The sequence below is a fragment of the Lactuca serriola genome, chromosome 1 (assembly GCF_051521515.1).
Source record: "Lactuca serriola cultivar US96UC23 chromosome 1, Lser_US96UC23_V15, whole genome shotgun sequence".
Classification (NCBI taxonomy): domain Eukaryota; kingdom Viridiplantae; phylum Streptophyta; class Magnoliopsida; order Asterales; family Asteraceae; genus Lactuca; species Lactuca serriola.
In genome coordinates this window covers 235,986,347-236,014,055 of record NC_136408.1, presented here as the reverse complement: position 1 = coordinate 236,014,055, position 27,709 = coordinate 235,986,347, and the positions used below count along the sequence as shown (strand labels likewise).

The window sequence follows — 27,709 nt, the reverse complement described above, 5'->3', positions numbered from 1 at the left end:
AAAAAGTTCAAATCACACCCTTATGGTTTTATTAATTAATTAAGGTGTATAATTAAAAGAGATTTAATAAATCCATAAAAGTTTAGGTTTACAATTTAATTGAATTAAAATTATAATTGTTAAATTAGACCACATAGTATTTTAAAAGTGTTAAAATACACCCTATACTATATATATAACATTAAAAGTCTAACATTATATATATGTATGAGTAAAAGTCAGCCTTACCGTTAGTAGGCCTCATTCACGAAGCTGGTCTATAAGGGGTGTTTAAGGAAATTGCCTATAAAATGGCGATTGAATGGGTATCCACTCATACCCACCGCACTCTTGACTAGTGGAGGGTCGTTAGCCGAACAGGTAGGATAGGATGAAACCTTCCATTATAAGTATAATGAATTACTAAAGTAACTAAATGTTTTTCATAAAATTCCCAATCTTAGTTACTTAGGCAAAAGTGAATTGATGTAATTCCATGAAATTACACTTTGTGCCCTTGCGAAGACGTTAGTGGAGCGTGTGTGGTTAACCGGCACACTAAATGGTTCTAAGAAAAGGTAGCAAAGGGTGACTCAATGTTTTTCATAGTTCGGTGGAGCGTGTGTGGTTTACTGGCACATCGAATAGGTGACTGTAACATGTGAGGGCACCATGTAAGTTTGCATGGTTATTCACACCCGCTTTGTGATCCTCGGCATCCCAGTCACAAAATAGAGGGGCATATCAAGATTTAAACATGCCATTGAAAGTTCAATGAATCTCAAAGGATCTAGGAGTTTTCATAGATTTAAAACTTAAATTTCTTTTCGTTTTTCATGGTGGAAATTAGTGAATCGTCATTCACTTACCTTCAAATGTTCTGCAATTTGGGTTACGGCATCCCTCTCCCGAGTTGTAGAATATTGTGTTGGGTCCTAGCCTTAGTATTTCCTTTGGGTGATTTACTAAGGACTCAATCAATCAACTAACTTGAATTTGTTTTTTCTCCCGTTTTGTAGATGTCAAAGTTCGACAACTATGGTCTTCCCAAATCCCGTGGAACAAGCATTCCACATGAAGATGGTATTCCACAATTCAATCGAGGAATAAGAAATCATGCTTCACTTCCTCCTCCTCCTCCTATTGTTCTCCCCAACCCACAAGATCGAAGAATTGAAAGGTTCAATATCACTAAAGCCCTATTGGAAATGAAACATGAAGATGGTAAACCCGTGTGTGCCCACGTTCTAGGAATGAAATCACACATTGATAGGTTGATAATGTTGGGTGTGTCATTCCCGAATGAGTTGGCTGTGAATTGGGTTTTGCAGTCACTTCTAGAATCATATAATGAGTTCAAAAGAAAGTATTATATGATGGATCATGACGACAACCTCATTGACCTAACTTACATGCTCATTGTTGCTGAATCAGAAATGATTTGGCGAAACAATGGAGCGTATTTGTTGGGAGAGTCAACCGACCATACTTCCGAGGATGTTCTAGGAGAACCGACCTGCGTTTGCTGCCAAAAGAAAGGGCGTTGGATACAAGTCTGCCCAAAGAGCCTGAAGAGTCCAGAAGATGGGAGTGTCAAAGAGTATGGCTGCGCTTCAGGTAAAATCCACTATCTAACTCCATTAAGTTCCTATTCATTAATTCTTAATACATAATGTAATAAGATTGCATTTGAATGTTTTACAGGATCGGTGAAAAGAAAGGAAGCTTGGTGAAAGAGCAGGATGAATCTAATCACAAGGAATGGATCTTGATCGCATGGACTTGAAGATTAGATTTTGATCTTAGATAGTTATGATAGAGTTGTTAGAAATTTTTCTTTTGAAATACATAGTTTTCAATGGATTTTGCATTGTAAGGACATATGTTTTCCGCTACTTTTATAAATAAAATAAATTTTCGTTTGACTTATTTATTTATTTGTTTATTTCCTTGCAATGAAATCGTTATGAAAATTGGTGTTTGCATATTTCTACAACAAATGGATATGATTCTTATTTATGGTGTTTGTGGAAAAGTCGAGAATTTACCAAATAGGGAGAGTTTTCTCATCGCCCAAGTTTCAATTGGACAGAAATTTGGAATCATGCAACTTGGTTGCACGATGAATGAGAAATTTCATATATGGAAATTAGACTAATTCGTTGACAAGGTGTCAAGTGAAGGACTAAGAGATCGAGCACACAATGTTGTGTGTTGATCAAGTCCACCATAAGAGTAAAAATGATATTCGTCATGATTTACTAAAGGTTTAGTAAATATGATTATACTTACATGATTAGGTGTAATTCTGAATTGATTAAAGGGTTTAAATCAATAGCAGAACGAATAAGAAGAATCAAGTAGGCAGAAAGATAAAAGTGACTCCATTCTAAGATGAAGGGAGAGTACCTTTTATGCTTTATGATAGGTCTTAATGATTAAGAAACATATCTCCATTGATCCTCTAAGTGAGTCTTAGTACAATTGTATGTCTAAGAAGAGGAATCAAGAATTGAAGAAATGGTTAAATCAATAAGTCAATCATACTTCATTCCAATAACAAATCTTAAAGTTAAGATTGTGACACTGAGTGAAAGGTATTAAGAAGGTTTGTAACTTTCATTAAATGTGGAAAGTTGTGATGTCTTGGATAAGACAAAGACCAACTAGGACCAATTTATGAAGTGTTTTGATAAAAACTACACTAACTGTTGAATATTTGTTTGTCAAGAAATGTTTATTGACAAGAGAATCTTATATGTCAAGGAGTCAGTGGGAGTCTTAATGGTCTTGAAAGGTTTCAAGAACAAATCAAATAAACCTTATCGATCATCACTAGCACACGAGTTGAGGTTTACAACCTATCGTGTTGACATTATTTTGATTCTATGCCAATCCAATCGAGTTAATTATGCATGTGAGTTCTATGAGTTCTCATTTTGAACGCATAAAAGGCAAAGCACCTTAATCAATGAAAGGTACATTGATAGGAAAGGGTGAGCTGCTTAACTACTTGGAAGACATGGTGGGCAGCTGTGCTACCATAAAGGCAAGAAATCGAGATCAAGAAAGTTCGATCCATAAGAGTTTGAATTTGTCGTAAACTTTGGTTTTGACAAATTCACATGGATAGGAACACATACACCGCTCAAATCTAAGTGTCATAAGATTTCCTCCTTCATGAAAATGATTGTGAGGAAATGCTTTCACTAAGAAAGATTTAAGAAGATAGTGATTGTAAAATTGCATTCTCGAATTCAATTATGGTTACGGTATCCCTTTCCATAATTTGAATTGTGAGGTTTGGCAATTAGTCTTAATTGTTTAGACACACATATGAACTATCGAAGGCAAATGTGTATAAGTTCAAGAAACCTTGATAAAAGATTATCAAAGCACTAAGTATTAAAAACATGAACTTAAGAAATTCAATAAGTATTGTTTTCTGAAAGTTAAGATGTTTATGAATACATGTCGAAGCTAGTGGGAGCATAAGTGTTATGTTTTATAATAATCATCATGATAGTGGGAGCATAAATGTTATGATTTTATGATTATTAAGGAAAGTATTGCAAGGTTAGCAATATTAATTATAGAAAACATGAGTCATACTTTGCAAAGTCGCAATAGTTGAAGAGTTGTTTTGCTATAATTAAGGGAGAGAATATTATGCTTCATTTCAAATCTAAAGGTTTTGGTTGAGAAATGTTAATAAAATTTAGTCAAAGGTACAAAGTGTGTTCTTAAAATTTCGATTATGATTACGGCATCCCTTTTCACAATTCGAATTTTGAGAACATAGCAAATAAAACATTATGCGTCGTGTCCCATACGCTTCGGGTATAGGATCGATTGCAAATGTTTTAATGTTTGACCATTCTAAAATTTTCCAAATGTCGACCGCATTTAGAGGGAAAAGGGACTAGAATTGGTTTTGACTAAAATAATTAAACAACTATCAAAGGACAATCCAAGTTCGACGAGGATTGGTCGCTTGTGAGTAGTTGGAAGTATAGTATTGGAAAATATGGAAATGTTTCCATATTGGATGGACCATATCGACATCATTACGAATAGATAAGATTCTATTAAGAATGAGTTCTCATATGGAACATATGGAAGTGTGTCCATATTGGGAATTGAATATTGAGAAATCTATGATTAGATTAGAAACTTCTATGCAAAAGGATGTTCAAAGAATGTACTTTGAGTGAGAGACATCACATCTATGGAATTGTCTTGTAACAATCTCCGATAGAGGACTTTGTAATATCATTGGCAATAGTCTTTGTGACTTTGGTGCAGTGAGATTACGAAGGGATAAGTTGCATAGAATGTTAGAATCTAGCATATTCTATAAGTAGCAAGAATTTGATATTCTTTAACTTATGGAAAAAGGATTTGGAGTTGAGAAATGAGAATGATTGGAAATGTGTTCAATATGATCTATTTCACAAAGTAAGAACCATAGGTAAACATGTGTGCATTCTAGGAGCATGGGACAAGTGTTGTAATTCAAGTAAGAAGTTGATTACCTAGAACTACAAATAATGAGTAATCAATATGGTGATAAATAAAAGGTGTTTTATTTATACTCAAAGGGTTGAGGCCATATGGGATTAGTATTATTCTTGTGTTTTCACATTTGCATGTTTTGACTTCCAGAATAATTGAGTTTATTAAGAATAATCGAATTATTCAAACGGGCCACAGTCGTTCATATGTTGGAAGTAGATATGAATGAAGACTGTCGTGAATTGGTGTGTGGATTGTCTAAAGAGCATTAGACATAAGCAAATGTTTGCTGCAACGTTCATGAGTGCTTATAAATATGATTTGAGCATTGGATTAAACCCACGCTCACTTGGATCACTCCATGAATTGTATCACGAGTGATTGGTGAGACGATAACATCTTATATTCTTGAAACCGAGATGTGTGAGTTGTATCTTGCGAATCGGTTGCACATTGATAATATGTAAATGCACTAGTAACTTGGTGTTATAAAACATATTGTTGTGTGTGATTTGGTGCGTGAGTGCAAGCGAGCATTGTATCAAAGTTTATCCATTCCTTTTATTCAAAGTAGGATAAAAGCGATATCTTTGGGCCCCTCGATGGTTTAGTGATGACAAACGTAAATGCTCGGCCGGGCTAGGGCTAATTTGATTTGTTCAATTAGTCAGTCGTCATAAATCGGGAATCGAGATATAGTACAAAGAGAATGATTTGAAATCATATCTCATATGATATCTACAATGGAGGAATATATGATTCCTTATCTAAGGACACGCGTATCTGATATGATCAGAGTTGACAGCGGCTTTGGAAAGCTACGATTGCAGATCGGGATCCGAAGTCATACGCAGAATAGTTATTAGACTTATCCAAGTGGGAGACTGTTGGATTAGTGTCTAAGTCCACAACTATTTTGGTATGTACTTGACCCGATGGTGCATGGTCCTTTTGGGTTGCCTTCACCAAAGCAACTTGATTGGAGAAATAAATAAAGAGAGAGAGAGGTTATTATGATTTATTAATATGTTATAAGAATAATATATTCAAGGAGAAATCATATTTGTTTAATTAATATTGGTCAATAATTAATTAAGAATTAATTTTGTGATCAAATGTAATTAATTAAACTAGAGGGGCTGAATTGTAATTATGTGATAGTTACAAAATAAGGTAAGAATTATCTTATATATATGGTGGACGAATTTGAAGTGATAATCACTTAGAATTAGACTATGATAAGGATTCAAGGATTATCTTATGGGTTGCTTGGTGGATAAGCAACTAGATAAGGATAATGACTGAAACTCTATCTTTACACCTATATAAAGACCCCAAGGCTCATGAATTCGTGTACACCTTCCCAAGAGGATCTAAGGACGAATTCTAACCTCCCTCCTCTCTCTTTATACCTTCTCCACTTGCTTATGGTGTTTGTAAGCCATTAGAGGAGTGACACTTGTGACTCTCAGCTTTCCAAGGTCAATTCAAGGAGGAATTCGATTGTTATTACTAAATAACAATCAATGTATGTTCTTAAACCTAATTACATGTGAATTCTGATTTCCATATGCTAGAATTAGGGTTTATAGTCTTGGATTCAAAGTATGTACAATAGAGGAACCTAGATCCGAGCTTTAGGGTTTGTATGAGCACATAGGATGTCTTATGACCAAAACCCATCAAAAACAACATGCATTTTGTTAATGGTGAAATCCAAGGACCAAAACCTAAGTCAAAATCAACATAATGCCCTTTTATACAAGTTTTGGGTAAAAATCACCAAATGCATCCAAAGTTTTCTATCAAAAATGATTTTTGAACATTTGAAACTCATGAATGGTCTTCAAAACAACATGCATGTGATAATCTTCAAGCTTAGATGCTTGATGATCAAAGTTGTGGTCAAAAAGCTTTCAAATATGTTAATGAAAGATTTATTTCCAAATAAATATCTGAAATTCATTTTCTGACCAAATCCGATTTTTCCCAGATTCTCATCAACAAAATAAGATGCTCTGTAAATGTCCAGAAGATAATTCATTTTTCTCGAATTATTATAACTAATGCAATAAAATAGGTCAATAAATCATATTAAATAGTTCCAGATGTCTATAAATCTGGAATAAATTCGTGAATGACCCCTACGGTAAATAATGATGTCTCAATAAATTTCGTCGATTTATGTTGCGGTTTAGTATGATTTTCGATTTTCTTTTTGTTTGGGTATAATAAATTAAAAAACCAGTTTAGGAAGTGTGAAAATTGTATCTAACACTTTTCGCAGCTCTTACCTATGGTGGGAGACTAAGAAACATGATTTCAGAATTTTTCATCATGTCTTCCTATTTTTCCCAATTTTTGGTAATTATAATCGCCTAAATACAGGAAAAAGAGTTCTGATCATCCAAAATTCATGAAATTTTGCCAGAAAATCATGTTGTACAGTAGGAGGGTATTTAAGAATTTTGATGATTTTTCTCAACTGTATACTATTTTTCTCCTATTTTCTAAGGTTAAATACACTTAAATACACATAAATACCCAAGAACTGGATTATACAATATGAAAACCACTTTCGGTATTTTTTTTTCCAGATTACTTACACTGTAAATGATGTTACAAAATTTTTTTGGTAATTTACTTTAACTGTTTAATACTTATTCTCCAATTAATGATTATTTAAGAGGATAAAACAAAGAAAAATAGAAAGACTAATTTAAAAATATCTTTTATATTTTTCACAGCTTCTACATGTATAATAAAAATGTTAACAAAAGTTTGGTCAATTTTGGAAACTGTTTCCTATTTATTTCAATTTTTGTTTGAATAAATGCTCAAAAATCAGAAAATTTGGTTAAACAGTTTATAAATAAATTTTTATATTTTTCCTAGCTTAATAATCTTTAAAAATAGTAATACAAAAAGTTTGGGTAATTTTAGAAACTGATTTCTATTTTTCATGAATTTGTATCTATTTAATTGAATTAAATATAAGAAAATTGGTTATACATATCTATAAACCATGAAAATCTATCTGAAAGTCTTTTAATGCATTTAGAACCAAAATCTGAAGTTTGGTCATTTTTATTAACTTTTTACTATTTTCCATGATTTTATGATTATTCAAGGAATTAAATGGTGAAAAATAATTAGACAAATCAAAAAGTCAAGAAAATTTATGTTAAGGTCTTTGACTTCAATTAAATCTGAAATGCAAACTTTGGGAAATTTTAGAACTAAACTGATTTAGTTTTTGAATATTTAATCATTGGAACACTTCTAAAATGTTAAATATTAAAATTTCAATAATGGAAATTTTTCCACTTAAATTCTTATATAACAATTGATTCTTTGACACTTAATTTCCACAAAAAAATGTTTGTAACTTATCAATATTAAATTTTGACACAATATTTGCATAATTCTATTGTAGTAGTATCTATACTAGTGTTAGATTTCGATTAGACACTCATTAGTGTGTAACATCGTTGTAGGAAAACGATAGTGGTACTGGTGGAGCGTAGATCAATGCATCATTTGCATCATCATCTCAATGCATATTGTGAGTATTCACGCACTCCCCTATTTTCAGTTTTTATGTTCTAGGGTGGAAAAGCATGTCCAGAAAAACTACTATTTGCATGTTGTATTGAAATTGATTATTATCAAACATGATTTCTATTGTATTTCTATGTCTCTCTATGTATGTCTATGCAACACGGAACATGAGAACTTATCGTACTAAGGCCCTTCCCTTATCTCTAATCATTAACTCTTTGAGCCAATGGTCATTATGGATGGCGCTATTAGGAATTGACAACTCCTCACTCGCCCTATTGCTGGAGTGCATGATACCATATTCATCTATGGAACGATAAGCATAGATCTCGATAGGGCTTCAGTCATAGGTTTGGTTGAGACTCATTGTTTGCTCATACACATACAAACTCGTTTCTCGTTATAACAATAAACTTGTTATCAATAATAGCAATCAACTTGTTTCTCATTATAGCAATGAACTTGGTATCTCATTATAACAACGAACTTTTGTTACTAAATACTTATTTACTTGTTTTAGCAACAAACTTGGTTGCTTCTTATAGTAGCAAACTTGTTTGCTCCTTGTAGCAATGAAACTTGATTACTTATTTTAGTAACAAACTTTATTTCCCATGAGGATATGATCGTTGCATTTCTTTTGGGCAACATACTTTATTTCTCATGGTGACAAAGAACTCTGAACTTTGTTTATACAAACTTATTTACTCATTTTAACAATATACTTTTGTTACTGGAAACTCTTATCAAAACTTTGATTTCGATTCACGAAACGAATATTATTTTCAAACTTGTGAGTACTCACCAACTATTTTCATAGTTGACGCTCGTTTTACATGCTTTTTCAGGAATTATCGAGTAAGTGGCACTTAGGGACACTTCACTTTTAGGAGCATTCGCATGTGTTGTATTTCTATTTTCATTGTAATTTCTTGTAAAAGTTGTTCAAACCCATTGTAAATTTGTAATGATTTTTAATACTATGGTTAGTGTTGTCTTTTAACTTTTGCTATGAAACCCTTTATACTGCCACGCCTCGTGTTTCTGCTTTATCGGGGTGTGACAATAACTGACTGATGTGTTTTTGAAGTTTCAGGTGTTGGCAAAATACCTTTCCACTTTGGATCGTTCAAGGAATATTTTTAAAATGACATGACTTTTTTTTTGAAATTTTGCTGAATTGAAGGATTTTGTCACTAATTGATCTTTTTTACATGATTCATCAACTGCAACAGTTTTTGAAAAGTTTTTTTTTGTAGTGATGGGTGTTTCAAGATTCTTTCTGGAGATTCTGGCTTCTTGAAATCAGCTACTTTCTTTCCACATCAGGATCTGGTCTTTTTTCTACAAAGCCAAATTTGCTTGTAATTTTGGTGATACCACATCAGAAACATTTAGCTGCGATCTTTTGAGAATTTTTATTTGGGATGAAATTGAGGACTTCGATCACCAAAACTAGACAATTCATCATTTGGTGAACATTAGGCAAATTCAAAGTTGTTAATTGGCAGTTCATGCATTATGGGTGATGGATTTTAGCCATAAGAACATCCTATGTGCTCATGCAAACCCTAATGCTTGGATCTAGGTTTCTCTACTGTACATGCAATTGATCCAAGACTTTAAACCCTAGATCTAGCATACTATTAATCATATTAACATAAGAATTGGGTTTAGATCTTACCTTGATTGTTATGTAGCAATAACAATCTCAAATCCTCTTTGTAATGACTTTAGAAAGCTTAGAGTCACAAATGTCACTCCTCTAATGGCTCACAAACACCAAGAGCAAGAGGATGAAGAATGATAAGAGAGGAGGCACCCAAAAACGTGTAGAAACTCTAAGGAATCAGTTGGCCACGTTTTTGGTGTCCTAGGGGTCCTTAAATAGTGAGGCTATTAGGGTTATCTAACAAGGAAACCCTAATTTGATTGCTTAGGCCCTAAGCAACCCATAGACTCCCTCCTTAGAGGCCTTGGACGATTTCTAATGGGTTTCCCCATAGAATTCGTCCACTCCATCATCTATGGAGTCCATCAGCTCAATATTCAAATGTCACACAATTGATAGTTCTAGTCCCTTTTATTTAATTAATGTCTTTTAGCCACAAAATTAATTCTTAATTAATTATTGACTAATATTAATTCAACAATATGATTTCTCCTTTAATATATTATTCTCATAATATATTAATAAATCATAATTAATCCTTTCTCTTCATAATTCATCCTATCAAGTTGCTTTGGTGAAGGCAATCCAAAAGGACCATGCACCATCGGGTCAAGTACATACAAAAAATAGTTATGGACTTAGACACTAATCCAACAGTCTCCCACTTGGATAAGTCTAATTACTATTCTGCGTATGACTTCAGATCCTGATCTGCAATCGTAGCTTTCAAAAACCGCTGTGAACTTTAATCCTATCAGAAGCGTGTCCTTTAGATAAGGGATCATATATTCGTCCAGTCTAGATATCGTATAGACTGAGACATGGATTTAAATCATTCTCTATGTCTATGTGTTGTTTCCCGATTTCTGATTTACGACGACTGACAACAGACTACAATTGAACAAATCAAATTAGTCTCGGCTTGGCCAAGCACTTATGTGTCATCACTAAATCATCGAGGGGCCCATAGATATCGCCTTTATCCCACTTTGGATAAAAGGAACGGATAAACTTTGATTCAATGCTTGCTTGCACTGACTCACCGAATCACACACAACAATATGTTTTATAACACCAAGTTACTGGTGCGTTTACATATTATCAATGTGTAACCAACTCGCAAGATACAACTCACACATCTCAGTTTCAAGAATATAAGATATTATCGTCTCACCAATCACTCGTGATAAAATCTTTTCCAAACTTCACATTTGATGAATGTTATAAACCTTCTTGAGACTTGTCACTCAATTCACAATCTTAACTCTAAGACTTGTTTTTGGAGAGAAGTATGATTGACTTCTTGATTTAACCATTTCTTCAATTCTTGATTCCTCTTCTCAGACATACAATTGCACTAAGACTCACTTAGAGGAACAACTGAGATATGGTTCTTAATCATTAAGACCTATCATAAAACAAAATAAAAGGTACTCTCCCTTCTTCTTAGAATAGAGAAACATTCATCTTTTGCCTACTTGATTCTTCTTTATTTGTTCTGCTATTTATTGAAAACCTTTCAATTAACTGAGAATTTCACTTAATCTCATAAGTATAATCATATTTACTTAACCTTAGTAAATCATGACGAATATCTTTGTTACTCTTGTGGTGGACTTGATCAACACACAACCTTGTGTACTCGATCTCCTAGTCCTTCACTTAACACTTTGTCAACGAAGTAGTCTAATTTCCAAATATGAAATTTCTCATTCATCATGCAATCAAGTTGTATGATTCCAAGTTTCTGCCCAATTGAAACTTGGGCGATGAGAAAACTTTCCATATTTGGTAAATCCTTGACCTTTCCACAAATAACATAATTAAGAATCAAATCCATTATTGCTAACAATAGAAACTTACAAACATCAATATCTCATACACGCCATTGCAAGGATAAATAAATAATATAAAATCAAAATTTATTTTATTGCGGAAAAAATTTTCCTTACAATGCAATTCAATTGAAAAACTATGTTAATACATATTTTTTAGCAATCTTATTCTAACTCCAAGTAGTAGCTCAAGATTCTAATCTTCAAGTAATGTGATCGAAATCCATTTTTTCACGATTAGATTTCGCTCACTTCTTCCCTTAAGCTTCCTCTCTTTTTCTTCGATCCTACAAAACATCGAAATGTAATCTTTTCACATCATGTATTAAGAATCTAGAATAGGAAATTAAAAGAGTTAGTTAATAGATTTTACCTAAAGCAGAGCTATACATTTTGACTCTCCCATCTCTTAGATCTCTTAGGTAAATAGGGCAGCTTCGTCTCCATTGCCCCTTCTCTTGGCAATAAAAGCAAATTGACTCTTTTGGAATAGCACATGGAACTACTTCAGACTTTGCCTTTCTCTTATGACCAAACTTCTCGATCATGGCATGCCTTTCGTTTTCATTGCCTATATCCATAGAGGTCTGGAAGGCTGATTCACCAATCAACTTTTCTTTTCCAGTGCGCCAAACCATTGTTGATTCAGTAACAATAAGCATACAGGTGAGATCAATGAGGGTTACGTCGTGGTTCATCATATAGTACTCTCTTACGAACTCACTATATGAGTTAGGAAGTGACTGAAGAACCCAGTCAACAGCCAGCTCCTCACAGACAACAGATCCCAACATTCTTAACCTATCAATGTGTGACTTCATCTCTAGGATGTGTGCACACACTGACTTTCCTTCTTCATGTTTACTTGCCAAAAGGGCTTGAGTGAGTTTGAACTTTTCAATCTTTTGCACTTGTAGGTTAGGGAGAATAATAGGAGGAGGTGGAGGAAGTGAAGTATGATCTCGTGTTCCTCGATCGAATCGTGGAATATCATCTTCACGTGAAAAGCTTGTTCCACGGGATTTGGGAAGACCATAGTTGTCATACTTTGACATCTACAAAACAGGAGAAAAATTAAATTCAAGTTAGTTGATTGATTGAGTCCTTAATAAATCACCCAAATGAGATACTAAGGCTAGGACCCAACACAATACTCTACAACCTAGAAAAGGGATGTTGTAATCTAGTTGCAGAATATTTGAAGGTAAGTGAATGATGATTCACTAATTTCCACCATGAAAAACGAAAAAGAAATTTAAGTTTTAAATCTATTTAAAATTCCTAGATCTTTTGAGATTCATTGAACTTTTCAATGGCATGTTTAAATCTCGATATGCCCCTCTAGTTTGTGACTGGGATACCGATGATCACAAAGCGGGTGTGAATAACCATGCAGACTTACATGGTGCCCCCATATGTTACAATCACCTGTTTGATGTGCCGGTTAACCACACACACTCCACCAAACTATGACAAACATTGAGTCACCATTTTCTACCTTTGCTTAGAAACATTTAGTGTGTCGGTTAACCACACACGCTCCACTAACGTCTTCGCAAGGGCACAAAGTGTAATTTCATGGAATTGCATCAATTCACTTTTGCCTAAAGTAACTAATATTGGGAATTTGTAAAAGCATGTAGTTACTTTTGTACTTCATTATACTTATAATGGAAGGTTTCGGTCCTATCCTACCCGTTCGGCTAACGACCCTCCACTAGTCAAGAGTGCGGTGGGTAAGAGTGGATACCCATTCAATCGCTATTTTATTGGCAATTTCCTTAAACACCCCTTATAGACCAGCTTCGTGAATGAGGCCTACTAACGGTAAGATTGACTGTTTACTCATACATATATAATACTAGACTTTTAATGTTATATATAGTATAGAGTGTATTTTACACTTTTAAAATACTAGGTGGTCTAATTTAATAAATTATACTTTTAATTTAACTAAATGTGAACCAAAACTTTATGGATTTATTAAATCTCTTTTAATTATACACCTTAATAAATTAATAAAACCATAAGGGTGTGATTTGAACTTTTCAAAACAATACTAGGGTTTTAGAATTTAACATTTCTAAATTAAACTTTTAATCAACTTTTAAATTCCAAAACTTGAGGGAAAGTTTTGAAACATTTCAAAACATCAAGGATCAAATAGCAAATAATTTAAATTACACAATTAATTTGATGATTATCTAAATTTGACCTATTTTTAATTTCTTGCAAGATAAGTTACCCAATTAATACAAATAATCAATCTTTAATCATATAAGGAAGTGATTATCTAATCAATTGGTAATATTCTTTTTGTTTAATCAAGGATATACTCAAATATAAGATAAAATTCGAATATTAAAGACCCAAAACAATTAAGGCTAGTATCCTCAAGCAAAACAACAAGAAATCCCGAAATCTGCTCTTACTAACGCTCGAACTCGCCGAGTTCCTCTATGGACTCGCCGAGTTGGAGCAACTCGCCGAGTCCACATTGGAACTCGCCGAGTTCATCAGTCAGGGAGCCAAAAAATCGATTTTGAAGCTTGAACAAATAACCAAGGCATCAATACAATAGAAACCAATCAAGGCTCTGATACCACTGATGGGTTTTAGCCATAAGAACATCATATGTGCTCATGCAAACCCTAATGCTTGGATCTAGGTTTCTCTACTGTACATGCAATTGATCCAAGACTTTAAACCCTAGATCTAGCATACTATTAATCATATTAACATAAGAATTGGGTTTAGATCTTACCTTGATTGTTATGTAGCAATAACAATCTCAAATCCTCTTTGTAATGACTTTAGAAAGCTTAGAGTCACAAATGTCACTCCTCTAATGGCTCACAAACACCAAGAGCAAGAGGATGAAGAATGATAAGAGAGGAGGCACCCAAAAACGTGTAGAAACTCTAAGGAATCAGTTGGCCACGTTTCTGGTGCCCTAGGGGTCCTTAAATAGTGAGGCTATTAGGGTTATCTAACAAGGAAACCCTAATTTGATTGCTTAGGCCCTAAGCAACCCATAGACTCCCTCCTTAGAGGCCTTGGACGATTTCTAATGGGTTTCCCCATAGAATTCGTCCACTCCATCATCTATGGAGTCCATCAGCTCAATATTCAAATGTCACACAATTGATAGTTCTAGTCCCTTTTATTTAATTAATGTCTTTTAGCCACAAAATTAATTCTTAATTAATTATTGACTAATATTAATTAAACAATATGATTTCTCCTTTAATATATTATTCTCATAATATATTAATAAATCATAATTAATCCTTTCTCTTCATAATTCATCCTATCAAGTTGCTTTGGTGAAGGCAACCCAAAAGGACCATGTACCATCGGGTCAAGTACATACCAAAAATAGTTATGGACTTAGACACTAATCCAACAATGGGTTGAAGTGTGGTTGTACTATGGACTGCTATATGTGGTAGAGAAGAATGAACAACCACAGACTAAATCAAAGATGAATTTGGATTGGGACAAGTTGTAAAAGACTTAGATGGACTATTTTTAACTACTTCAAGTCCTTCCAACACAATTTCTTCTTTCACAATTGAACTTGATTCATAACAAATTGTGCCAACAATGGGTGCGATTTCATTCGAAATATCCAATGTTTCAGGAAGAATTTCATGTATGACATAATTGTTACTTACTTCAAGTAGTCTACCGAAGTGACGGTGGATGTCTTCAGGATATGTCTTACTATTAACAGGAAATTGAAAAGGTGTATGTGGTGGGACATAGGGACTGTCAACATTGAATCGGGGAGAGGAAGACTCATTAATTGAGTATCATTTGGACCATCCCCAATTATATGTGTTGTTTGTGGTCCCATTGTTAAAAAGATTCTCAATTTCATCACTTTCATTAAACAATTTTTCAATTAATAGATTCAAACATACAATCTCTGTTCGGGCTAAATCCAGTTGATTTAAAGCGATATCTAACTGAGTATCATTTAACATCCAAGCATCCTTTTCTAACAATAAGTCCTTTTCTAGCATGGCAACCTTACGCCTTTTGTCTCCTAGTCTTACCCTCACATGGTACATCTCTTGGGAAGCTATGTTCTTTTCATCTAAGGCTTTGTTGTAGTCTGAAAGGACGACAAACCAGGTGTCATTAAGTCTTTTCAAGTAAGGTTCACAATCATGCATGCTATAATTATTAGAATGGATCATGACTTTTACCTACTCGACGATGCTGAGAGTGCCATCGTTGGGCATGTAACAGTAGTTCTTCTATAATTTCGTCGATCCATCCTCTTTGGTGGTTGCTACCATGCAAATATTTCATTTCTTCTTGTTATCAATCTCTTCATCTTCATCTCCTGAGGACCACACCTAACGATGCTGAGAGTGCCATCATTGGCCATGTAACAGTAGTTCTTCTACAAATTTGTCGATCCATCCTTTTTGGTGGATGCCACCATGCAAATCTTTCATTTCTTCTTGTTATCAATCTCTTCATCTTCATCTCCTGAGGACCACACCTAATGATTTCTCCTTGCTTGGGAAACATAAGCTCTTGCCTTCTCTTTTTCCTCCATTTATTGAGCCATACGAAGATAAAATGCTTTGTCTTTAACCATATTTGCTTTGTAGTCTTTTGCATAGTGGTTTTCCTAGTTGCACTTGTGACAAATCACTACTCCATCTTTGTCTTCAATTTTGGTACCGGAGTCTGAAGATCTGTTTTTATGTGGTGGCTTCTTTGGAGAGGTGTTCTATGGTTGTGATTGTGGTAAATGATGATGGTTTCCAGGATATTGTGGATGGTTATTCTGTGGGATGAAGTTGCGGTTGAAGGGTGGTTTTGTGAAATGTTGGTTCTTAGGAAATGATGGTAGTGGAAGCCTGTTGAACTGTTGGCATACCAAGGCAATAGTGTTTTAAAACTCTTATTCATCGTTTAGTTCAGTAACACTACCGAAAATTGCTACAAAATCAAAATTTATAGCTATTTTATTACGAAATATGCTACGGATTTGTTCGTAGCTAGGTCGCCATAAAACTTGTTATGGAGTCCATATATGTAGCTAGTTGGCTACTAACCGACTACAAAATCAATATACATAGTTAGTTGGCTATGATATTGAAGTTCATAACTATTTTTGCTACACAATAAAATTTTGTAGCTAATCTACTATTGAACTTGTTACCAAAAGCTTAATCATATGTATTTTGTGTAAAATTTCTTTTCGTATTTGGAAAATAGTTACGGAATCAAAATTCATTCATATATGGCAACATAATATTCAGTTGTCAAATAGTTATGAAATATTTATTCGTAGCATAATATATAAATGTGTATAACCTACTATTACTAAAAATACATAATCATTCTTAAAAACTCAATAGTGAAAATAAATTTTTACTGTTAGTTAAGTTATTATTTTAATTATATTCCAATTTTTACTATTTAACAATTTTTAGACATAACTAGTTACTGAACACGTAAGAATCCTTATATGCATATATATCTCAAACAATAACTTAATCATCTATTTTTTTTTTGAATAATTTTTAAATGTCGACAAAAAATAAAAAGAAAATTCAAACAAATCGTCGACGTCCAAAGCTGATAAAACTATGTTGATAATATAAACTAAGAACTTTATTTATAAAAAAAAAAAAACTTGGAGATAACATACTTTGAGGGAATTTAAGAAAACCTAACGATTGAAAATGTATTAATTAAAGATAATTTTTTATATCACTTTACAAATTACCAATGACACAATAATAAGCAAACAACATAAAATTACCCTCAGTTCACAGTTTCCCCAAATTCATCCCTCATTCCCCCTCCCTCACTTCCTTACGCCATTAGCGATCGGAAATTACTTTGCGTGCTCCGCCCCCAAATTATCGATCAGATATTACTCTGTGTCATCTTCTATGTAGGAGCTCCTCTGATCAATCTTCTTGTCTGCTCTGTTGTGTGTGGCTTGCTCGATCAATTGCTAGGTATGCTCCCTCTAATTTTCTCTATTCTGGTAACAATATCATAAGTTTAGTTCATTATATTTGATTCTAGTCTTTTCTTTCTCTATCATACTTAATCAAACCTCTGGATATAAAAGTTAATGTGCTATAAGAAAAGTTATATTGAAGTTCATGTTTAGTGACTCCAATATTATATGTATAGTTTATTACAGTTGATTCGGACGACTTCTGTGATTATATAAGCTTTGTTAGATGCTTCTAGGGTTGGATTTCATCCGTACATACACAAAGCGTGTTTTGCTTTGACAATAAAATCCAAATGGAACGCCAACATATAGGTCCTCTTTAACTCTTTCCATGAATCATCAAAAAAGAAATTTGCACTATTGACAACAAATTCACTTCTTCTTCTTCTTCTTCTTCTTCTTCTTCTTCTTCTTTGATTTTGTTACCTTTATCCTTTTGAGATTGTATCATTTCGTGATTTATTTTCATAAAAAAAAATCTTTCATAAATTCATTGTTAAACCTGTAAAAGAAACAAGAGTAAGAGTTTGGTTGTTAATGAGTTGCTAGTATTGTATTAACTCTTCTTTCAGATTGATTTTTGAGATGAAAGGAAAACCTGTTGTGAGAAATCGAAATGATCTTACACCAAATTTAATCTAGGCAACATATTTTTCAAAAATTTAAATTTGATTTGAGTTTAAGTCTGATTTACAGCCACTAGTAATTAACTATATAGCTTTAACAACCGCACAATAAAGACAATTGAATTTAGTAGTGATGATATATTCTTATTTTCTTGTATGCATACTAGGGGATCATTTAGAGTGTTCTAATGTAACCTAATGAAGATAAAAGAAGTATAACATAACTTTTGTTTCCTAAACTAACAAACCATTAATAAACTAGTTTTACTTACGCATATCTTTATTTAGTTTTTTCTTAACTTAGTTAGCCAGAAGAAAGATTATGCCGAGGTAGTTTCTATTTTAATAGATGTTTCACTTTTTACTATATGTTTCACTTTTCTAGGTTGGGGCTTTATTCGAACTAATCAAAGCGCTCATTAAAGATTTGGATGATGATGATGATAATGCCAAGGTTAAATAAGTCAATTCATGGTTTCACTTATATTAATATACATATTATCATATGTTTTGTATGATGCCATTTTTAAAGGTTTATATTTTAAATCAAGTTTTTTTTTTTTTTTTTTTTTTTTTTTTTTTTTTTTTTTTTCCCTTTTTGCCTTGTGTAGATGGATAAGGGCGACTTTAAGGAAAAGCAGAATGCTATTAATGGATGACCTGGTTTTGATATTGGAAGGAGTGTTTAGCAAAATCTGTAGCATGTGATACCCTCACATGGTTTACAACTCTTATAGCCATGGGAGGATACCTTAACAAATATGGTCTCATCTCCTGCTTTAATCAAACTGTTGTCAAGGTATGATGTTCCTTTAATTATAACAAATATGTTCTCACGTCATTGGGTTAATATATTTTTTATAGGTTGTTGGTGGGCTAGGTCTTGGAAAGGGTGTGATGTACCCAAAGACTCTTTATGCCAACTAAACGTGGAAGTGAATGTGGGTTTACCCCCTGATGCAATATACAACATTGTCATTGATATAGACAATAAGAGAGTCTTCAAGAATATTCAAGAAGTTTCATCCACAAAGGTTTTTCTTGATGAAGGTTCAAGGCAAGTTGTTGAAGTTGATAAGCTGCTATATGATGTTATTATCTAAACAATATACACTATGCTTATACTTTTTTATTGGTGATTCTTAGATGAAATTCAAGCAAGTGAGACCATGATTTATGAAAAGATTTGAAGGAAATAGAAGGATTGCATCAAAGGTGTCTTTACAACAACTTATTGAACCTGCAATTGATATCAAAGAAAGATGGGCGTTAAGAAGGCAAAGAACATGCAAATCAATGTAAAGAAGGATTGTTTTTTGAGGTATGCAATCTTCTTTTATGGTTATTGTTACTTATGACATTATTTTTTTAATTCACCGTATGCATATGCTACTTGATGTTAATGTTTAACTTTCAGTTATTTGATCTAGTGCTCAAAAATCTTAACGTATAGTCATGACTAACTTGCAAGAAATAACAATGTACTTTCATTGATTTCGTGTATTATAATTTATTTCATCATAATCTCACTTCTAACTACTATAACATCTTATTTCAAAATTTATTTTCTTATTAAAGCAATATAATTTAAAATTTTGATACTAGTGTAATTCCTCTTTTTTTCATTTTAGGATAATGTACTTTGAAAGTACATTGCTATTTCTTGTGTTTAAACGTATTTGATCATTTTCCATTATTATATTATCATACTTTGATTTTAGATTCAACTTTTTTCTTATTGAGACATTGCACTTTGGAAAATCTACGTAATTATAGTAGGAAAAACTATTTTGTAATTGTATGACATCATTATATGTTTTTTTTTATAACACAAGATGGTTTCTTATATCAGGCAGTTGAGGTTTTGTCAATGGCTCTAGTACCCGATATTGCATTGAGGTTATATTTGAAATGTGCTGAGGTATGTGATGTGATTTCTGTATTTTTTGACATTGGCATAATTATTTTTGTTGTTATTTTATATTGTCTAATCTGCACTACCATTTTAGGCTGCAAACGATTGGTCTTTTCACACAAGCATACATATTATACGAAGAATAAATATTGGTAAATTTTAAATTTTATCTTACTCAAGATTTTTGGTGTCAATGCAGTTCCATTTATTTGCTTGATATAGCATTGCACTTTCCCATGTTATCTTTGAAAAATCTACCAAATTATATCAATGAAAACTAATTTGTATATAGTTGAGTACATTTTTAGATGTTGTAACAAGATGAAATAAAAGTAGAATGTGATAACAAATAAATAAATGAAATGAGGCTGTTATTTCATAACCCTTGTTATCTTATATCTTACTTTACTTTTATTGGTTTTGACAAGATTTTAGGGCACATGTAAGAGCGCTATATCTTATTATAGGGACACTTTAGAGAATGCACATCTTTAGGATCGAAAACAAGGATACCTAACATTATCGCGAAATATCAATAATAAGATCGTTATGCAGGTTCAGTTTTTTTTAATACCTTTTATAATAGAAAATCAAGTGTTATAAAAATAAGTCAATAATCACTATTAAGTTGTTTTCAACTTTATTGCAAATCATGTTGGCATGATGTGACATTTCCATATCCTTTTGGCATCATGTAATAGCTTGGAAAGAGAAAAAACAACCACACTAACATTCAATTTGATGCTTCTCAAAAGGTGATCCATTTTGTTTCTCGTGTACATGTTAATAGTATATGTCAAATAAAAGAGTTATATTGTTGTTTTTATTTTGTGTTTATTTTCAGATTTTATATTTCTAGTTGGTCAAAGACTAGGGAAACCCTCAAACCAAAACAAAATGGGATTTTATACAACAAATTCAATTTGAATCAAGTGGATTGTAAATTTAATTTTGCAGGTTTTGCCATTTTGGTTGAGCATATGTGGTTGTTTGTGTGTACGTGGCAGTTCAAATCTAAATTGTTTTGTTGTATTTGTAATTAGTATCAGTTTTGATGATTGGACAACCTTGTAGAATAATTTTCGATGATATAATTAATATATCTATAAAATTAATGTAACTATTAAATTTATATTTACTATATTTTTATATATTTTTATGAATATTATAATTGGAAATTTGGATTTTCTTGAATATATTTATCAAACTGAATTTGCTATGGAACAAATTACTACGAAACAAATTGTTGTTGAATAAATGGCTACAAAATTTGATACAGAACAAATGGCTATGAAATTTGCTACGGAACAGACGACTATGGAATTTTCTATGGAATAGACGGCTACAGAATTTGTTATGGAACAGATGGCTACGTAATTTGTTACAGAACAGACAACTATGAAAATTGCAACGGAACAGACGGCTACAGAATTTGCTACGGAACAGGCGGCTGCAAAATTTGCTACAGAACATATGGCTACGAAATTTGTTATGGAACTCAAATTGAAACGAAATAGATGTCATAGAAACTTCCATAGCAAAATTGCTACGGAAATATAATTCCATAGGTAATCAATTTGCTATGAGAAATAAAGCTACGGAGTCTAATTGATAAATTGTGTAGCAAATTCCGTAGTTATTCATCTTTAGCTACAAAATTTTAACTTTTTGCTATGGAATTTTTCCGTAGCTAAATTGAAATTTTCTTGTAGTGTTAATGCAAGTGGTCCTCCTAGATCTGCACAATCCTTCAACACCGTTGATTCTTGTGCTTGGAGTTCACCATAAAGTTTGAATAGAGAGAGTGTGTGGATCTTTCTATCGCCTTGGACTATTATTTTTGTTGTGGTCCAGTGTCTACCAAAGCCATTCAGAAAGTGCAGATTTGTTTCGTGATTGCTTCAAACTGTACAGGCGTTTGATAGCTTTGTGATGATAAGATTGAACCTTTTGAAAGAATCGTCAAGACTTTCACTGGGGAGAGCTTTAAATTTGTTAAACTGATTAAGTGCAGTGGGGAGTTTCTTGTCTTGAGCTTGTTCAGACCCTTGATAAAGATTTTTTAGAACATCCGAAATCTCCTTTGTAGATTTGCAGTTGATGATGATGTCAAAATTATCTGGAGCAACACCACATGAGATTTAAAAGAAATCTATGGAATCTTTCTCAATTTTGTCAAGATCATCATTGGTTGGTCGATTCATAGCTGTCTTAGCTTCACCAAGTCGTGGCTATGCACCATCTGCTTGAACAGGAGTGAGAAAATAGACATGGGGTCCTTCTTCTACAAATCTCCATACGTCTCTACCGATCCTCTTAAGATAATTTTCCATTCTTTGGGACCAATGGTGGTATTCATTTGTAACAAGTATGGGAGCTCTGTTTAAGCCTTCAACACTGTTGGAAACGTTTAATGATAAAGCTGGTGCCACATTTCCTTTGTTTTTTTTTTTTTTTTTTTTGTGTTGTTGTTTTTTTTTTTTTTTTTTTTTTTTTTTTTTTTTAAGAATGAGCTTTAGTGGTATAGAAGGCTTTCTAAAATCAGAGTTTTGTTTAGAAAGCAACCACTATGGCTTTGATACCAATTGTTGAGAGAACATTTTTTAAAGAACACATGAACAAACGTTAGTACAAGATAATAAGTTGGGGAATAAGTTAATCTCAATGATCTTTTTAGCTCAACAATAATAAGTTAGAAGTTATTACATTTTGGAAATATAAAGGAAATATAAATGACATCAAGTTATATCAAGTAGAGACTAAGTTGATTCGTAACAAGGATTGCATGCAAACACAAGCTAATAAATGTGATCAACTTAAAGTGAAGAGGAACTCTGATTATTAGTTAAGATAAAATAGAGATGAATGATCTTTTATATTTCAATGATAAATCTGGAAGTGTGTAAGATTACATGAAGTTGGAAACTCTATTAATAGAGTTTCTAAAAGTTATATTGCAAATAAACAAATAATATCCTACTGACTGTAGTGAGCATGCAAGGTTCACTGGGCAAACTAAGCAAACACGCTAAGTCAGTAAACTAACTTTGAAAGTCTTAATTCATTCATCTATGTGGTAGTGGTTGCGGTTGCGGTTCATAAAAGCTTTCTTCAACTCTAGTAGTCAACTCCTGCTGCGGTATCACCAACAATTTTGGGTTGCGGTTCCTTTAACTAAAGAGGGTCACCTTTTTGTATCCACAACGTCATTATCCCTCTTATTAATATTCAACAAGTTAATTATCTGTAGAGTGAAGTTTAATGTTTTGATATAAATTAGAGCATATAATATTAACAAGGTGTAAAACTCATGTATTAAATGGGTTAATTTAAAAGAAAAATTATCTATGAAATTATTAACATATTGAGAAATTTGATGTTATAAGAAAAATTAGGAAAATAATAAATTGTTAAAATTAAAGTGTTTTTTTCTTTTTTATATTTAAACTAATAATTTAGATAAATAAACATAGAAAACTAATAAGGATTTAATTTAGTTAATTTTGAAATTAGAAGAAATATCAATTAATGATTTATTATTATATTTATTGTAATTATTATATTTAAATATTATGTACAAATTTAATAAAATAGAAAAAATCACAAAATGTCATGTAAAAAAAAATTAATTGAAAAATAACTTCAAATGACATGTGGCCAAATAAATAAAAATAAAACATTTAACAAAAAGATTTTTATTTATTAAACTACATTATGGTGTGTGATTATTCGTAACCTCAAGCTTTAATGGACCATGGTCTTAGCCGTCGTACGTAGACTAGTACTCACATTAGAAAAATGTTTGTAGCATTTTATGGGTTGTTTGAATGTTTGACTCCACTCGCTTTCAAATATGTTAGTGCGCATTCATTTCATCGTCCTGTACAATTGCATAAAAGTCACAATTAGCATGGAGTCTCCGGGCACCGTTTACTTGTGCGACCTTAAAGTCATGTTTGAATTTTCGTCGATGCTTCCCAGGCTCTATGATTCAGAAAGCCAAAATTTCTGAACAAACGTGTTGCTATTTATACAGGCTGCACCGTGTACTTTGTGCACATACACACACATACATAAAAACAAGAAATTTTTTAATGGCTTCACCAAATTGGGTGTTGGTTTTATTTCAGTTTCATATTCTTACACATCTTTCTGGTCTCGCCGTTATCCATGGAGACTATGAGTGCGGAAACCGAGGAACCTATACACAGAACGGTGCATATGAAAAGAACCTCAATCATACCTTATCTACTCTTTCTGAAGTGTATAAGGGAGATGGTTTATTTTACACATCTTCAAAATCTTCACCAGAAGATGATACCAACACAGCTTATGCCCTTGGAGTATGCCCCGGAGAATTTCTAAATGATATCTGTATTGAATGTTTGAGGTTTGCAAAGGACCAGCTAAAAAAGGAGTGTCCGAGCCAAAAGAAAGCGACAGGTTGGTATCGCCGTACCTGTATTCTCAGCTACTCTAATAGTAGCTTTGACATCTATAATGGTGAAGATAAAGACATTCTATTCTTTCCGACAACAAGTTATGTCACCAACTGGAAAATTAATTCAATGACTGAGAAACTGACGAACTTGTTCAAACAGTTGGGAAGGAAAGCAGCGTCTGATGGTTACAGTGAAACATATTACTCTAATGCTTTACGTACTTCTGGGGGCAATTATATTTATGGAACGAGTCGATGCATTCAGGCCAACAGATCTCTGAGTTGCAAAGATTGCTTGGTTCTGGCTATTGATTCTCTAGAAACAAGGTATAATGGTGATGCCGAAGGATTACTTTACTATGGATACTCATGTTTACTACGATACACAATATCTGTTATCTACATTGGGGATCCTTCAACCGGTTTGCCACCAACAAATCCTCCAACCCCATCGCCAAACACAAATCATTCCACAATACCTTCAGGTTCATTTTGACTTTCGTTATGAATTTTTATTTTTATTTGCATTTAGACATTTGTTTAGTGGCGCACGAAATGTTGATCTGTTAATATTTAGATGATGAAGGGAAAGAAAAGTTAAATGTTATCCTTCCAGCAATATCAGCCGCAGCAGTAACATTGGCGATCTCGACGTTCTTTCTGTTCCTGAAGGTTTGCAGGATCTGCACTAAAAAAGGTAAACAATTTAAAGAGATGTTAAAATATTTCCTTCTGCATAATTCCGCTATTCATGTAGTAAATTAGATTTTACTGGAAGAATTATGTATCACAACAATGATGATCAATCGAGGAGTCAAATAATATTCTTGTTGTAGGGGAAGAGGAAGAGCTGTTTGAAGCATCAGACGATGACACAGGGGAGATTATTTACTTTAGACTAAACACAATGCATGCAGCTACTAGCAATTTCTCGGTTTCAAATAAGCTTGGAGAAGGTGGTTTTGGTCCTGTTTATTGGGTAATAACCCGAAGTATATCCATATATGATGCTCTGATTTCCGTTTTTAGTTAAAGTTTTATTAATTTAATCACAGGGAGAGCTCTCTGATGGTAAAAAGATAGCAGTGAAAAGACTTTCCGAAAACTCAAGTCAAGGAATGCAAGAGTTCAAGACAGAAGTAAAACTAATCATAAAACTTCAGCATAAGAATTTGGTGAGGCTTTTGGGTTGCTGTATGAAAGGGAAGGAAAGGCTACTTGTCTATGAATACATGTCTAACAGTAGTCTCGATAAGTACCTTTTTGGTTAGTTGTTCATCCATCCCTCACATTCTAATTACGTTCTAAACCTGTTGAAACACCATCGATTTTGTATTATGTGTATTTAATTTACTTCCCTTTTATGATAAAAGATCCAAAAAAAGGAAAGGAACTGGACTGGGCTAAGCGTGTTAATATAGTAAGTGGAATAGCAAAAGGTCTTCGGTATCTTCATGAGGACTCTCGCCTCAAGATCATACATAGAGACCTCAAAGCTAGCAATGTTCTATTAGATGACGAGATGAACCCAAAAATATCAGATTTTGGCACCGCAAGAATTTTTGGATTGAATCAAGTGGAAGCAAATACTGACAGAGTTGTTGGAACCTAGTAAGCCTTCTTTAAAGTTTATAGGAAATCACATACTCCCTATGTGTCAAAATTATTGCGGACAAAAAACACATGCATTAAAAAACATTAATTACTATTAATTTTATATAATAAAATAATAGTTTTATCTTTATCTTTGAATTTAATATTCCATTAAATACTTAATTTGTTAAGTAATAATGAAATATATATTTTGGTAAAAATGTTGTTTATTTTTAAAAGTGGATTAATATTTTGAGAAAAACGAAAGAGGAAACATTTACTAAAATTTTGTCGCGGAAGGAGTATTAAATTATACAGTGTATCTTAAAGTTGTTTCTGAGATTTTCACAGTGGATATATGGCACCAGAGTATGCAATGGAGGGTATGTTCTCAATCAAATCCGACGTATATAGTTTTGGTGTTCTTTTGCTTGAAATAATTTCTGGTAAAAGGAACAGCAGGTTGTTCCACGAAGAGCGTCATCAAAACCTTCTAAGCTATGTAAGCCAATTATGTTCACTCTTACACATAATATATTTTTCCGTATCAAGAACACACACATTAGTTGATATTTATCTATATTGGTATAGATTTCAAAGATTTTATAGGGTTTATCTTTCTGTATAAACATTTTCTTTCATGTTTACAATAATTAGACAAAGTTGAAAGCATATAATTACCACATAAAGAGGCACAACAAATTTAAAACTCTAACCATGGACGACATTTAACAATTGAAGGCATGGATGTTATGGGATGGAGGGAAAGCAGAGCAACTGATAGATGAAAATCTGAAGGATGATTGTCCTGTCGACGAGGCTCTCAAATGGTTGCGCATTGCTCTACTATGCATTGAAGAAGACCCAAACGATCGTCCCACCATGTCCTCGGTTGTTTCTATGCTTGAAGGTGAATGGAAATACCTCTCTGAGCCTAAACCTCCATTGTCTTTCAGCCAATTTATGACCTCTGATGAATCTTTGTCTACTTGGAAGGGTGATAACAGTGAGTTTTATTCATCTAATAGCATACTTGAAGACACTGATCATCGTGGTGCATAGTGAATACACAATAATGTTAAAGAAACAACAACAATTTGGTAGTTACTATTAACTGATCATCCTATTCTTTATCTACATAAAGTGGCATATATATGTAGTCTTTGTCATTGAATAGATTTAAGTAATACACAAATATCTCTCCACATTATTTTACCACATAGATTTTGATTAGCATTTCAATTACTGTATTGTAATTTTTTCATGGTATTAATCAGAAGACATATATTTGTGCCAATGCCTTTGGTCAATGCATCACATTCATTTGAACCACAGCAGTTACATCTTAAAAACTGCCCTACACCCCAAAATTCAAATGGTGACAATTAATTTGGATCAATTTTTTATGTAATATGGATATAAAATGGTTGACAATTTCTCTCGTTTAAAGGTCCAAAATACTACCACACATCCATTTGTCATATAAAATCATCAACACATATAAACCTATAATCACCAATATATATAAACTAAATTATAAATTATATAAACTCATGTTCATTATTCGTAAATCT

General features: G+C 32.9%; 1 protein-coding gene across 2 annotated transcripts; it reads left to right on the top strand.

Moving 5' to 3' along the window:
• Window positions 1–24,033: 24,033 nt before the first annotated feature.
• LOC145049940 (cysteine-rich receptor-like protein kinase 15) lies at window positions 24,034–27,432 on the top strand. Of its 2 annotated transcripts, none has more exons than XM_078998277.1 (7): window positions 24,034–25,027; window positions 25,129–25,239; window positions 25,379–25,521; window positions 25,598–25,808; window positions 25,916–26,153; window positions 26,487–26,637; window positions 26,877–27,432. In XM_078998277.1, the coding sequence occupies exons 1-7, from the start codon at window positions 24,088–24,090 to the stop codon at window positions 27,195–27,197; spliced, it is 2,115 nt and encodes a 704-aa protein (XP_078854403.1). In that variant the 5' UTR covers window positions 24,034–24,087; the 3' UTR covers window positions 27,198–27,432. The 2 variants fall into 2 exon arrangements, with proteins under 2 accessions (XP_078854403.1, XP_078854400.1); XM_078998274.1 differs by having other exon boundaries at window positions 24,036–25,027; window positions 25,120–25,239.
• The last annotated feature ends 277 nt before the right edge of the window (window positions 27,433–27,709 follow it).

Excerpts from the sequence above, each read along its gene's own strand:
- LOC145049940 (XM_078998274.1), top strand. The coding sequence starts at position 24,088 with ATGATTCAGAAAGCCAAAATTTCTGAACAAACGTGTTGCTATTTATAC. Across the intron at positions 25,028-25,119 it reads TCATTCCACAATACCTTCAG|ATGATGAAGGGAAAGAAAAG; the intron begins GTTCATTTTGAC and ends GTTAATATTTAG. Across the intron at positions 25,522-25,597 it reads GTTTTGGTCCTGTTTATTGG|GGAGAGCTCTCTGATGGTAA; the intron begins GTAATAACCCGA and ends ATTTAATCACAG.